At 44.5% G+C, this 13,849-nt stretch overlaps 1 protein-coding gene across 1 annotated transcript in view; it reads left to right on the top strand.

Annotated features, from left to right (window-relative positions):
- The window catches only part of LOC308154410 (attractin-like protein 1), a gene marked incomplete at both ends in the record, with an annotated part of 16,158 nt that extends 8,987 nt beyond the window's left edge, over positions 1-7,171 (top strand). Inside the window, one exon of the mRNA XM_080527573.1 lies at positions 6,885-7,171. Within this exon, the coding sequence (XP_080383699.1) occupies positions 6,885-7,171 (287 nt within the window). The remainder of the gene's footprint in view (positions 1-6,884) is intronic.
- Between the last annotated feature and the right edge of the window lie 6,678 nt (positions 7,172-13,849).

The following is a 13,849-nucleotide window of genomic DNA, read 5'->3' as shown; positions in this document are numbered from 1 at the left end:
GTCCAGAATATGAAAGTGAATATCTAACAGCTTGTTTTATTGAATTGAAAGTGATCACAAGTGCATGTCAGCAGATTTGTATATAAATAACCTTTCGCTTGATAACACCAGTCCTAGCCATCATTTCAGGAGGTAGAAATTCTACAGTAACTGTAACAGCTAATGGGTATCCATAGAAACAAACAAATAGACTCACCTATCATCTGCTTCTGGTCCTCATGGGGAACTGTAGCCATCATGGCCAGTATGGAGGCAATCAGTGTCTCCTGGTCCTGGACGTGGACATGGACAGCAGGCTGCTGCACGGGGACCTGTGGCTGGGGAGCCGTGTGCTGCTGGCGGTGGTGTACACCAGCTGTGGACTTGTTCTGGGGCACAGCGTGCAGCCGTGCCATAGCTGGATCACCATCTGCAACGGCAGGGTGCTTTCTCAAGGCCTGGGTAGCTGAGAGGGGAAGATAAGCATAACCAAAGGGATATTTATGGCAAATGTTTGGATAGTGCTCTTGTCTCTATGTCAGGGGTCCCCACACCTTCTGAAACATCCCATTCAAGCACCTTTCAAGGACTTTCAAGACTCGATTCCCTCAAATTCAAGGACTCAACACGGCATAGTTTGAGACAGAAGTAGTTGACGAGCTGAGTAAAACATTATGTTTTTAGAGAGAGAGAGGGGGGGGGGGGAATTCAAGCACATTCAATGACCCATGTCTATTTTCCCAAAACTTTTAAGACCTTGATTTCTTTTTCTCAAATTCACAAACAACTTTCAAGGATTTCAAGGACCCGTGGGAACCCTGCTATGCGCAGGGTTGCTTCACTAAATAAACTGACCTATGTGCTGAGACGTCATCCTACGGGGCACCTGGGAGGGTGTGGCCTTCATAGCCTCGAAGGTCTGAGGCCCGGTAGCCCATGGAGACGTGGTGGTGTCGGGTGTGTTCTGGAAGTGCTGAGGTTTCGCCTCAGGTTCGAAGGTAGCCAAGCGATGAGTGGGTCTCAGCTGAGCTGAGGAGTATTGGGCGGTTCCACAGTCCTGGGTCTGTGGAATGGCAGAAGCCATGAAGAGTCCAGGTGGGGGAGCAACCTGGTAGGGTAAGTTAGGTAGGAAGTCTGGGTTGGGAACGGCGCAGACGCTGGCCATCCTCTGTGCCATGTACTGGTTGGTTCTGAGAGCCTGCCGCTCCTCCTTGCGCTGGGCCAGGGCCACGTACAGGGGCTTGTTGGCCACGATGCGGCCGTTCATCTCGGTCACGGCCTTGGTGGCCGCCTCGGGGGAGGAGAAGCGCACGAAGCCGAAGCCTTTGCTGCGTCCTTCCTCCGTCATCATCACCTTCGCGCTGGTGATGGTTCCGAAGCGGGAGAACTCTTTGTGCAGTCGGTCGTCGTCCAAGCGGTCGTGCAAGTTCTTCACGTACAGGTTGACACCCTGCTGGTAGAGAGAGAGCATGTTTAGTGAGATGTTTTGAATTGCTCAAATACATCAAGAATGTTTACCAAGACTATCAACTTATTTTTCTTATACACATAATAATGTTAGCTGTAGCTATCTGACCCAGTGACTAACACTGACAGATATTGACAGCTGACAGCTAGAGGGGGAGTGGTTGGGGGTGGGGTTAACCAGCTATTGTTACCGCCCATTAGCTGGCTGTGTGAAGGTGTGAAAAACAACCAAGTCTTTAAACAGCTTTTTCTCTGGATTGTGGATTGTATGACACATCATTCGAAAGTGTACAATCTGTAGTTTAGTAGTACATAGAAAAATAGTTTAGTAGAAAATTTAGTTTAGTAGAAAAATGCCTACTGGTTGCTTTGACTACTTTTCACCAGCAGCTGTCACATTATTTTCTTCATAAACACACACCTGGTATGTGGTCCTGTGGCCCTGGTTCAGTTGCTCAAACTGTCTCTTCAGGACAGCCTGGCGCTCTCCTCTCTTCTGGGCCGCTTGGAACTCTGGGAAGTGGCCAATTTTCTGTGCAGCCTCCTCAGCCCAGTGGGCCTCCAGCGCAGCGACCGCTTCATCCACCTTGTAGCGCAGCGCCTCAGGAGACGCCAGCAGGCGCAGCAGATCACGGTTGTCCATCTCCAGCAGCATGCTCGTGACCTTGGGGGCGATGCTGGGGTGCATGCTGAGGATGGATGGGAAGAGATGCTCACCTGGAGGGAGGGGAGAATAGATATCAGTAACAGTAACTGTTGTAACTTTATAGGTTACCTGATCGATTGACAGTTAAAAGAGATTGATTAATATGTTACATGTTTGATTGACAGTTAAAAGAGATTAATTAATATGTTACATGATTGATTGACAGTTAAAAGAGATTGATTAATATTTTACATGATTGATTGACAGTTAAAAGAGTTATTATTTATCGTTAAGGTAGTTAAAAAACAAGAAGTACATTTCTGTTGTATTAGTTAAAGAATGGGTTTCAGAACTGCAGGTTCCAGAATGCCTTGCAACAAGACGTCTCACAGAAGTCGACAGTTTGTTGTTTTTGAGAAATGCGAATTGTACCGTCCAGAATATGAAAGTGAATATCTAACAGCTTGTTTTATTGAATTGAAAGTGATCACAAGTGCATGTCAGCAGATTTGTATATAAATAACCTTTCGCTTGATAACACCAGTCCTAGCCATCATTTCAGGAGGTAGAAATTCTACAGTAACTGTAACAGCTAATGGGTATCCATAGAAACAAACAAATAGACTCACCTATCATCTGCTTCTGGTCCTCATGGGGAACTGTAGCCAGTATGGAGGCAGTCAGTGTCTCCTGGTCCTGGACATGGACATGGACAGCAGGCTGCTGCACGGGGACCTGTGGCTGGGGAGCCGTGTGCTGCTGGCGGTGGTGTACACCAGCTGTGGACTTGTTCTGGGGCACAGCGTGCAGCCGTGCCATAGCTGGATCACCATCTGCAACGGCAGGGTGCTTTCTCAAGGCCTGGGTAGCTGAGAGGGGAAGATAAGCATAACCAAAGGGATATTTATGGCAAATGTTTGGATAGTGCTCTTGTCTCTATGTCAGGGGTCCCCACACCTTCTGAAACATCCCATTCAAGCACCTTTCAAGGACTTTCAAGACTCGATTCCCTCAAATTCAAGGACTCAACACGGCATAGTTTGAGACAGAAGTAGTTGACGAGCTGAGTAAAACATTATGTTTTTAGAGAGAGAGAGAGGGGGGGGGATTCAAGCACATTCAATGACCCATGTCTATTTTCCCAAAACTTTTAAGACCTTGATTTCTTTTTCTCAAATTCACAAACAACTTTCAAGGATTTCAAGGACCCGTGGGAACCCTGCTATGCGCAGGGTTGCTTCACTAAATAAACTGACCTATGTGCTGAGACGTCATCCTACGGGGCACCTGGGAGGGTGTGGCCTTCATAGCCTCGAAGGTCTGAGGCCCGGTAGCCCATGGAGACGTGGTGGTGTCGGGTGTGTTCTGGAAGTGCTGAGGTTTCGCCTCAGGTTCGAAGGTAGCCAAGCGATGAGTGGGTCTCAGCTGAGCTGAGGAGTATTGGGCGGTTCCACAGTCCTGGGTCTGTGGAATGGCAGAAGCCATGAAGAGTCCAGGTGGGGGAGCAACCTGGTAGGGTAAGTTAGGTAGGAAGTCTGGGTTGGGAACGGCGCAGACGCTGGCCATCCTCTGTGGCATGTTCTGGTTGGTTCTGAGAGCCTGGCGCTCCTCCTTGCGCTGGGCCAGGGCCACGTACAGGGGCTTGTTGGCCACGATGCGGCCGTTCATCTCGGTCACGGCCTTGGTGGCCGCCTCGGGGGAGGAGAAGCACACGAAGCCGAATCCCTTGCTGCGTCCTTCCTCCGTCATCATCACCTTCGCGCTGGTGATGGTTCCGAAGCGGGAGAACTCTTTGTGCAGTTGGTCGTCGTCCAAGCGGTCGTGCAAGTTCTTCACGTACAGGTTGACACCCTGCTGGTAGAGAGAGAGCATGTTTAGTGAGATGTTTTTATACCTCAAATACATCAGCAATGTTTACCGAGACTATCAGCTTCTTTTTCTTATACACATAATAATGTTAGCTGTAGCTATCTCACCCAGTGACTAACACTGACAGATATTGACAGCTGTCAATCTAGAGGAGGAGTGGTTGTGTTACCGCCCATTAGCTGGCTGTGTGAAGGTGTGAAAAACAACCAACTCTTTAAACAGCTTTTTCTCTGGATTGTGATTGTATGACACATCATTCGAAAGCGTACGAAAGCGTATCTGTAGTTTAAGCACATGTAAAAAAAAAAAATGAAAAATGACTTTGCCTACTGGTTGCTTTGACTACTTTTCACCAGCAGCTGTCACATTTTTTCCTTCATAAACACACACCTGGTATGTGGTCCTGTGGCCCTGGTTCAGTTGCTCAAACTGGCTCTTCAGGACAGCCTGGCGCTCTCCTCTCTTCTGGGCCCGGCCCACGTAGACCCGCCTCCCGTTTATCTCCTGGCCGTTCATCTCCTCGACGGCCCTCTTGGCGTTCTCGTGCCTCTCGAAGTTGACTAATCCAAAACCCACGGATCTACCAGCGCCATCAGTCATGACCCGGACGCTCAGGGCCGGTCCGAATCTCTCAAACCTCTCCTTCAGGCGTCGGTCGTCCATATCCTCCCCAAAGTTCTTGACGTACACGTTAGTGAACTCTCGCTCTTTGCGAGACTCCGCAGAGGCATAGAGTGAGAGCATCATAGTGTCTCTCTGCTGGGCTAAGTGTGCAGCTAAAGCAGCCTGGTTCTATTCTTCCAGGCCTAGTGAGGCCTAATTACTAAGTGTCAATGCCCATCATAGTGTCTCTCTGCTGGGCTAAGTGAGGAGATAAAGCAGCCTGGTTCTATTCTTCCAGGCCTAGTGAGGACTAATTACCAAATGTCCATGCGGTGACTTTCGGATAGCGAGAGTTGGAGAAAAACTGTGAGAAGAACGAATAACTAATCTATCTATCAAGCTCTTCACAGAGGAATGACAGGTAAATGAATCGCATGTGTACTGCAGCTGGATTCTAGAACCCCAGCTGCATGTTCTACATTGTGATGTCATCACATGGTGACATCCTTAAGTGGGGAATGTTTTAGAAGAATTCTAACTTTGGTCATTGTTACATCACAGACCATAGCCAGGGTCCATTTTGTATAGAGGTCAGCAAACCCATATTAATAATAATAAAGTTTATTTGTATAGCACTTTTCCTGCAAACGTTGCAGCTCAAAGTGCTTAGGCTATATTAGGAATACTTGAGGAATCCTTTCCCCAGCGGAGATGTATTACACGTAAACAAGGATATTGTAACTGAATATGAGGGAGAGACAGAGGGACAGAGGGACAGAGGGACAGAGGGACAGAGGGAGAGAGGGAGGTAGGGAGGTAGGGAGGTAGGGAGAGAGGGAGGGAAGGAGAGAGAGAGAGAGACTGAGATGGACGGACAGGGCGTTTGTGTGTGTGTGTGTGTGTGTGTCTGTGTCTGTGTCTGTGTGTGTCTGTGCGTGTCTCTGTCTGTCTGTGTGTCTGTGTGTCTGTGTCTCTGTGTGTGTGAGAGATAGAGAGAGAGAATCCGCTCCAGTTTGCCCCTCAGCCATGCTACAGATAACAATAAAAGACCAAAACAGTTTGGGGGTACTCAACGTGATTTATCTGCAAGGTTATATTTCATGTGTTTTAATGTGTTCTCTGTTATGATGGGAGTAATTCAACAGGGGCGGCTCTTTTTTTCTTCCCCAAGTCATATCGTTGAGTCGAGTTCCTTAAACGGTGCGAACGATACGATACTTTTAAATCAACCGGATGGTTTCCCGAGGTGCTCTGCGAAACGTCGAGACGCGCTCGGGGCTTTCACCTGGCGGATGGATGTTTTTCAATTACATTTCTTCACATATCATCAGCTTAATGAGCTATACAGGGCTCCACAATAAAAAAAAGCGTTATAGAAATATGACGCCCGGATGCCTCAGTGTTTCACAGTTTGAGAAGTTTGTTCTGGAAGAACTTTCAGAAACATTTTCCCCTCACGAGAGTGAATACCAACAGAAGAATATTGCAGGGGATTTTGGCAAAAAAAATTGGCCCGCTACCCACACGTTTGGCTGTGTTACTCATTCCACGAATGCATGATCCTTACAAGTTGTACCTCGTTGTAAGGGTGAATAATCAGGCTTTCCAACGATATAAAACACAATACCAGTTGGTATTATTAAAGGGGAGGAATAATCGACTGAAATAACGTTTCCAAACTTTTTTTGAGGGGTTTATATAGTATGGCGGATGATGAGGGGAAAAAAACGAAAACTCAAATTTCAGCTGCGGCTTTCTCGTAATTGCCGGAGCGTTGTCATGGTTTCGTGTCCGTTAGGCGGAGGTGGAGGAAGGGACACAAGCTGAAGAGGCTATTCAGACAGACAGACAGACTGTAGCAGAACAACAACAAAAACACGTTCCCTTCTGTCTGTCTGCCCGGGAGAGGAGCGGGCCGAGGCTAAATCACACAAACGGGAAGGTGGCCTCCGTATTTGGGCTCCGGTTGGGCAACTTTGATGTCCTTATTACGTCCTTGAAAGTCTGCTGTGCTGTGGAGGGAGATAGCACAACTTTAATCTTCGACTCGAGTTAACAATATTCTCTCTCTCTCTCTCTCTCTCTCTCTCTCTCTCTCTCTCTCTCTCTCTCTCTCTCTCTCTCTCTCTCTCTCTCTCTCTCTCTCTCTCTCTCTCTCTCTCTCTCTCTCTCTCTCTCTCCCCCTCTCTCCCCCTCCCTCCCCCTCCCTCCCCCTCCCTCCCTCTCCCTCCCTCCCTCCCTCCCTCCCTCCCTCCCTCCCTCTCTCTCTCTCTCTCTCTCTCCCTCTCCCTCTCCCTCTCCCTCTCCCTCTCCCTCTCAGCCCAGAACTGTTCTGGCCTGCGTACGTGTGGCCAGTGCCTGGAGCAGCCGGAGTGTGGCTGGTGCGGGGACCCCAGCAGCACGGGGAAGGGCCAGTGCATGGAGGGGTCCTACCGCGGGCCCATGAAGAGCACGGCCGCCAAGCAGGGCCAGACCCAGGGCCACCCGGGCCAGGCCCAGGACAAGGACATGGCTCTGGAGCCGGGCCTCTGCCCCAAGGAGAAGGGCTACGAGTGGGGTTTCATCCACTGTCCCGGTGAGGACAGACGGGGTCTTCGTACGCGTTAGACGCACGCGTGTGCACACGCGAATACAGGCACACGCACATGCATACACACACACATACACACACATGCACGCACACATACACACACGCACACATCGCACACACACTATCGTGTAGTAGAGACATGCATGTACAGATTTTTAAAAAAAAGCCACTGAAACAGAGACAACACACACACATCAGTGGCGTAGCGCAAAATCCCGGGGCCCCCCCGCAAGGTGGCGGCGGGGGCCCTTTCGCAACGGAGTAAAAAAAAAAAAAAAAAAAACTGCGTTTTTTAGAGGCCGATGCGTTATTGACGTTGCGAAATTTCGCAATATGCACTCTACATTCTAAATGCTTGACTTAGCAAACGGTACAAACAAGTGAGAGCAATAGCCTATAACTAAATCCAAATGGTAGACTACACTACATCAGTAGAATGTATTATAAGTAGAATAGTACAAGCTTTATTTATTTTAACAAAGTGTGGTGTGCACAGCAGTGTGATATCTGTAAACATATCTGTAGACTCTCCGCTAAGGGTTGCCAGATGGGATTGAGAATTTCCAACCTAATCAATCTAAAAACTTCTAAATCCACCAAAAACCAGCCAATCTGGCAACCCTGTCTCCGCTGCATCAGAGTCTACTTGTTGCGTAAAATTGGCCAGGGTTAGTCAAATCCTTTGTTGGACATCTCGTTTCTTAAGTCCTGGTATATTGTGACATTTCTTTACTGTTTGCCATCTGGTCTAGGAATACCCAGGGAGACGCAGACAGCAGAAGTAGAATAGAATAGTAGAATAGAAAAAGAAACAGCTATATATAGCCTAACCATGCTGAATTATGTACCTGTATGATGCACTGACAGCCTGTGACTGTGAACCTGGCCGGACCCTGCCTTTCTGCCTGAGTTTGAGTATGATGCTGCCCAAATAAATGTTATTGTTTAGTGCTGTACGCTTTCGTGGTATTATATTGTGTGAATTATCATCTGTATGTTGTTTTTCTTTCACTCGACTAACCGCCGAGATAATACTTGAGACATGTACTTCCGTAAACATACATTTTTTATTAGATTTTTTTACAATATCGGACCGACAGTCCCACATATAGCGGCTATAATGTCCGAATAGAGAATCTATCACCACCTAAAGAATGCTTATTGTACTTTGTATTGTATTTTCGCTTGCTCATTTTCCTTGTGTCTCGCTGCCTACGTGTGACGTCAAAGTCATGTTGCTATTGGATACGGCTAACTATGTATATATTTTTAAATATAGGCCTATATATTAAAATTAAGGTTGACACAATGAAGGGCCACTTATTTTCTTTGTTTTATATTTTTTTAAATTATAAAAAAAAAAAAAAAAAAAAAAAAGGGGATCCAATGTTAGGGGGCCCCCTAGTGGCTGGGGCCCCCCCGCGGTGCGTCGCTTGCGGGCCCGTCCGCTACGCCACTGACACACATTTACCTAAGAAAATCGATGCTAATCATGTTAGCTAGCTGGCTCACAGTCACACACATCTCATCTGGCTGGCTCACAGTCACACACATCTATGTTACATATACGTAGTTTAACTCTTTCATCACTGACCACTGTGTATCAACTTGTAGCTGTTTTAACTGACATTCTGTTTATATCTATTTATTTTTTATTGAATGTATTTGTTGATTTCTGTGTCTTTGTATTTAAGCTCGTCGTCACTGTAAATGAGGGAAACCTCAGTGCCTTACGAGTTGAAATAAAGTTTGAATGTTTGACTAAATTCTGTTAGTCTCCATGTCATTGTAGAACACCCATGCCTTTGGAATGTGAAGCTTGAGGTCTACAAAGACAAAGACATCTTAAATGAAGGAGGAGAACCTCCTGTCCTTCTGCTTCTAGCCCTAACATGTTAAATCAATTCGAATAAAATGTCATTTCATATAGTGCTGTCCCAAACGACTATTTTTCTAACGATTAATCTAGCGATTATTTTATCGATTGTTCGATTAGTCTAACGACTAATTTGTCGATAAGTCTAACGATCATTTTTGTACTGTAAAAAAAAAAAAAAAACTTGTTTGTCTCCACCTCACTGCTATGTTTAGCCAACTTGAATGCCAACATGGCCATTTAGAAGTCTGTCCATCACCACAACACATAGCTAGCTAACGTTACTCTCGCTGCTATGTTATGATTAGCTAAATTGATGCTAACGTAGCATGCGAGCTACGAGCTAGATAACGTACAGTAGGTGCTCGCACCACAATGACAATAGGCTACCGTAGCTAGCCAGCTACATAGCTAACGTTACTAACACCAGAAGACAAGACATACGAACTGTGGTGAGCTACATTGCTTGTGTAACATTAGCTAGTAGCTATCCATTTTTCACTCATACACTTAATTGTCTCGCCTGGTAAAATAAAGGTTTAAAAAAAAAAAAAATCGCCATTTTGTTTATTTACGACTAACCGACGCATATTACGCTAACCGACGTATTGACGTAGTCGATGACGTCGACGACGTCGAATAATCGTAACAGCCCTATTTCATAATCACCTGTTCACTTGGTTTCATTACTTTTCTATGTGCAATGTGAATTAGAATGAAAAATAATTTTTAATAAATGAGTTATTATAATCATAATTCCTGACTGCGTTAGAAGAAGCTGGATGTCAAGTGAACTGCAACTCTGGAGTCATGGAATCATCTTCCAACACATATCAGTTATAAACAGGAAACTTGCGTTGCAACAAAAAGTTGCCGGTGTATCATAGGCTTTAGATTTTGAACTTAAGATCACTCTGATCATTACGTTGTTATGAACCCCAAGAGAAGAGAGAACATTATCGATGGCAGTAGATACGTTTCCGATGACACAGTATACCTAGGCTCTGTTACATTGACTGTGGCAATTAGCTGCAGTGTAATGCTGCAGTGTAAACTAGAAGACATATTTAACTGTAAGACGTTCAGTTTCTTGATCCGCCATCTGTATGTGCAATATATTATCCTCGTCCATATACAAAGAAGAACTATCACACTCACATGTTCATATTATTGGTTTATTTTCCAAAATCTTCACAGCACCAGCAAACTCCTCAATACTGTGGTATCCATCAACTTGTCTGATGCAACATCCCCGCCAAAACGGATATTTATACCTAAACGTCACGTGATATATGCATAAACGTCACGTGTTACACATGTCACATGTACAGATAACAATATAACCTTGTAGTGCCGAGAGACGGGAGTCGGAGGCGGCGTATCAAATGTCACAGCTAAACGTTTATTAACAAACATGAACAAGCTGCGACCACATGCTTCAAGCAGTAACTATATCACTCCTGTAACAACTTGAGTACCACGCACTTAACCCTCCGTGCGGAAACAATAATACCCAACCCATAGTTCCGGGGGTGAATTATGTTAACCCACCACAACCTTTACAATAAATGTGTACAAGGCACTACAACACAAATATGTACCATGAATGTACACTCATCCTAATACATGAGAACACACATCCCAACATTAACCGTGTTTACTTGCATATGAAATATCAACAGCTACACAATAAAAGTGTGAAATTAAGTTGTTTTGCGCAAACTCTGTGAAACACAACTTGTTTACAGACATTCAACTAGTTCAATGTTAAATCATATAAAACTGAAACATCCGCAAGTATCGGTCTTTGAGAAAGCCCCACTGCAACAGCATAGGCAATCGACGTTATCCCAGCTGCTAGTGCACGTAAATGCGACTCAGCTCGGGCAGAAACATAACGAACTAGGCCGCCGGGATGTTTTAAGACAGGTGAGAGCTTCTCTTAAAGTTGAGAAGAAATCTAAGAACTTTGTTTTCGAGAATCTCATTTGTTAAGTTCTATCTTAGGAAAAATCTTACAGTTTTTCTCAGTCGCTTTGGTGCATTTCTCACATCACTATTAACATTTGCACAACAGTTAGTGCATTTCTCAGAACAATTAGTACAAACTGCAAAACCTAGATGTTAACCTGCAAAAACGTGTCACTTGCTCAAAATGGATAGTTCATTCCTCAAAAGCAAGTATTCATGTCAATGAAAGTGTCAGTGTCATCAAAATGAAAAGTCCTGACACCATTGTTTATGAACAAGATAGTCAAATGGCTTTGTCATGTTTTCATTATGACAGTTCACTCTGTAAGTGTTTTCCAATGCAAAAAAGTCAGATCTTGGTGACACTACCTGAAAATGCTCAAGACAGTACTATACACTATTTGCACGGCCATTTGAAATCTACAGTGGGTTACACATTACTGTATTTAGTGAGGTAAATTAGTACAAGACGCTGAATAGTTATGTTTCACATTTTTACTGCATATGCTCTTTGCAATTCAAATTTGTTCACAGCATTGTGCAAAAGAAAAATACAAACTTATTTACAACAAACATAAGAAACACCCTTTGGGTAGAGCTGTGCACAACTGTAAACAATATTGCAGTACATATTGGACATACAACATACACAGTACTGTAAATGATTCATTCACATCCAGACGTTCCTGTCTGTCTGGCCACATATTTTCATCAACATCACAGCGAATATCCTCCCTGGCAATGCAGCGAGGAAAGTACCTCTGAGTGGCAAATCCACCCTCTGCAGGACTGTGCTGTGATGTCATCACATGCTGCATCCATGGCTGCTAGCAAGGCCATTTGGGTATGTGGATGCCGGTCATATACCTTCCACCTCCAGGCAGAGAAAAACTCCTCTATTGGATTCAGGAATGGGGAGTAGGGAGGGAGATATTCCACCAGCATCCTTTCATGTGCTGCAAACCACTGTCTGACCAGATCTGAGTGGTGAAAACGCACATTATCACATACAACAAACTTGTTCAGATGGTCTCCATTTAGACCCCTCTCATTCTCAGGGATTATGTCCCTGTAAAGAATGTCTAAAAAAGTCAGCAGATGCTGTGTGTTGTATGGACCAAGACAGGGTATATGGGTGAGGATGCAGTTTTCTGAGATGGCTGCACACATTGTAATATTCCCTCCTCGTTGGCCTGGGACATCAATGGTTGCTCTCTGTCCAATGTGATTTCTGCCACGCCTTCTACCTTTTGCCAGATTGAAACCCGCCTCATCAAGATATATGAATGTGTGCAGCGGTTCCCTGGCCTCCAGCTCCAGTACATGCTTTATCCCAGAATAGAGAGAGAGAGAGAAACTATAACAACTTTTCCTGTGTAACATAATGCATTTTGGACAACATATTGTACAGTATGAACTGTCATGTAAGTGTACTGCATGGCACTACACAAAGTAACCAGTTTACAGCACTGAACATTAGAGTATGCATAGAACACATAAATGTTTTACCTGTACATACTGGTGACGGATCTCCTTCACTCTGTCGCTGTTCCGTTCAATGGCACATTATACAGTTGTTTCATGCGCATTTTATTTCTCCTACTGTAAGCACTCTGTCAATTGTAGAGATTGAAACGGATTCAATATTGCCAAAGATATTGTCATCCTCTATAACAGCGCTTTGTATCTCTCTCAACCTTATGGCATTGTTTGCAATCACCATTGCACAAATGGCATCCTCTTGTTGCGGAGTAAAAAGGGGCCCTTTTCCACCTCTGCGAGGTTGTCTTGCAAGCCTATGTGGTGCAGAGTAAAATTAGAGTAATGTACAGTACACATGAGATATACTGCTTTAACCTATATTACTGTAGTGTACAATAACAGAGAGAAATTGTTCAATTTGGGAGACATTTTCAGGAAAAATGATAAAGAAATGTATACAATTTGCTTGACAGATTTTGACAACTTGTTCAACATTTTTGGATGTAATGACTCAAGCAATGAAATGAGGACTATTAGTTTTATAGGGAATGACTATTAAGCATCCAAAAGTATAGTTCATTTTGACTGACATGACATAAGCAAATGATAATGTTATAAAACAGCAGAGAATTGTATGACAGCAATTGATGCATGTCCAAAAGCATTTGCAATTTGTTTGAAGGAATGAGAAACTGCTACTATGATGTGCACAAATGACTAAATGTTGTGGAGGTTGAACTAACAGTTATGAGAATTTCAATTCTGATCAGAGAAATGCACCAAAGCAATTGAGAAAAACTGTAAGAAGAAAGTTAAGAAAAAACTAAAGAAAAGATAAGAATTTCTTCATGAATACCAAATCTTCTTACATTTTGTCTTAAGAACTCATTTTGTTCTTAGGAACACATTTTTTCTTAAGAACGCTTTGTGAATCCGGGCCTTGGTTTCCCTAATTACCATTACAAACAGTGTAAAAGAAAAGCACGCTCTATAGGCTAGGTGCACGATCTCCACTACTTCCTGAAAGGCACCTTGCATGAACATATCCTGTCTCACTCTATTGGTTTAATTGATTAATCAGCTGTTGGAACACACAGTGCACAGCTGATTAATCAATTAAACCAATAGAGTGAGACAGGATATGTTCATACCTGTTGCCTTTCAGGAAGTAGTGGAGATCGTGCACCTAGCCTATTGGAGCCACAGCACGCACATAAAGCCACACAGCGAAGCACGCTCATATCGAGTTAGTTAGTTAGTCCTCTTCACCCCGTTGAGGGGCATAGGGCGTCCACCAGAGCTCTCCATCTCACTCTCTTTTGGGCCTGGGCCTTTGTTTCTTGCCAGCTCACCCCGATGTTCTTCA

This window comes from Nansenia antarctica (genome assembly GCF_963989245.1).
Source record: "Nansenia antarctica genome assembly, chromosome: 3".
Taxonomy (NCBI): Eukaryota; Metazoa; Chordata; class Actinopteri; order Argentiniformes; family Microstomatidae; genus Nansenia; species Nansenia antarctica.
Note: the sequence above shows the minus strand (reverse complement) of the source record. Positions and strands in the feature narration are given on the sequence as shown.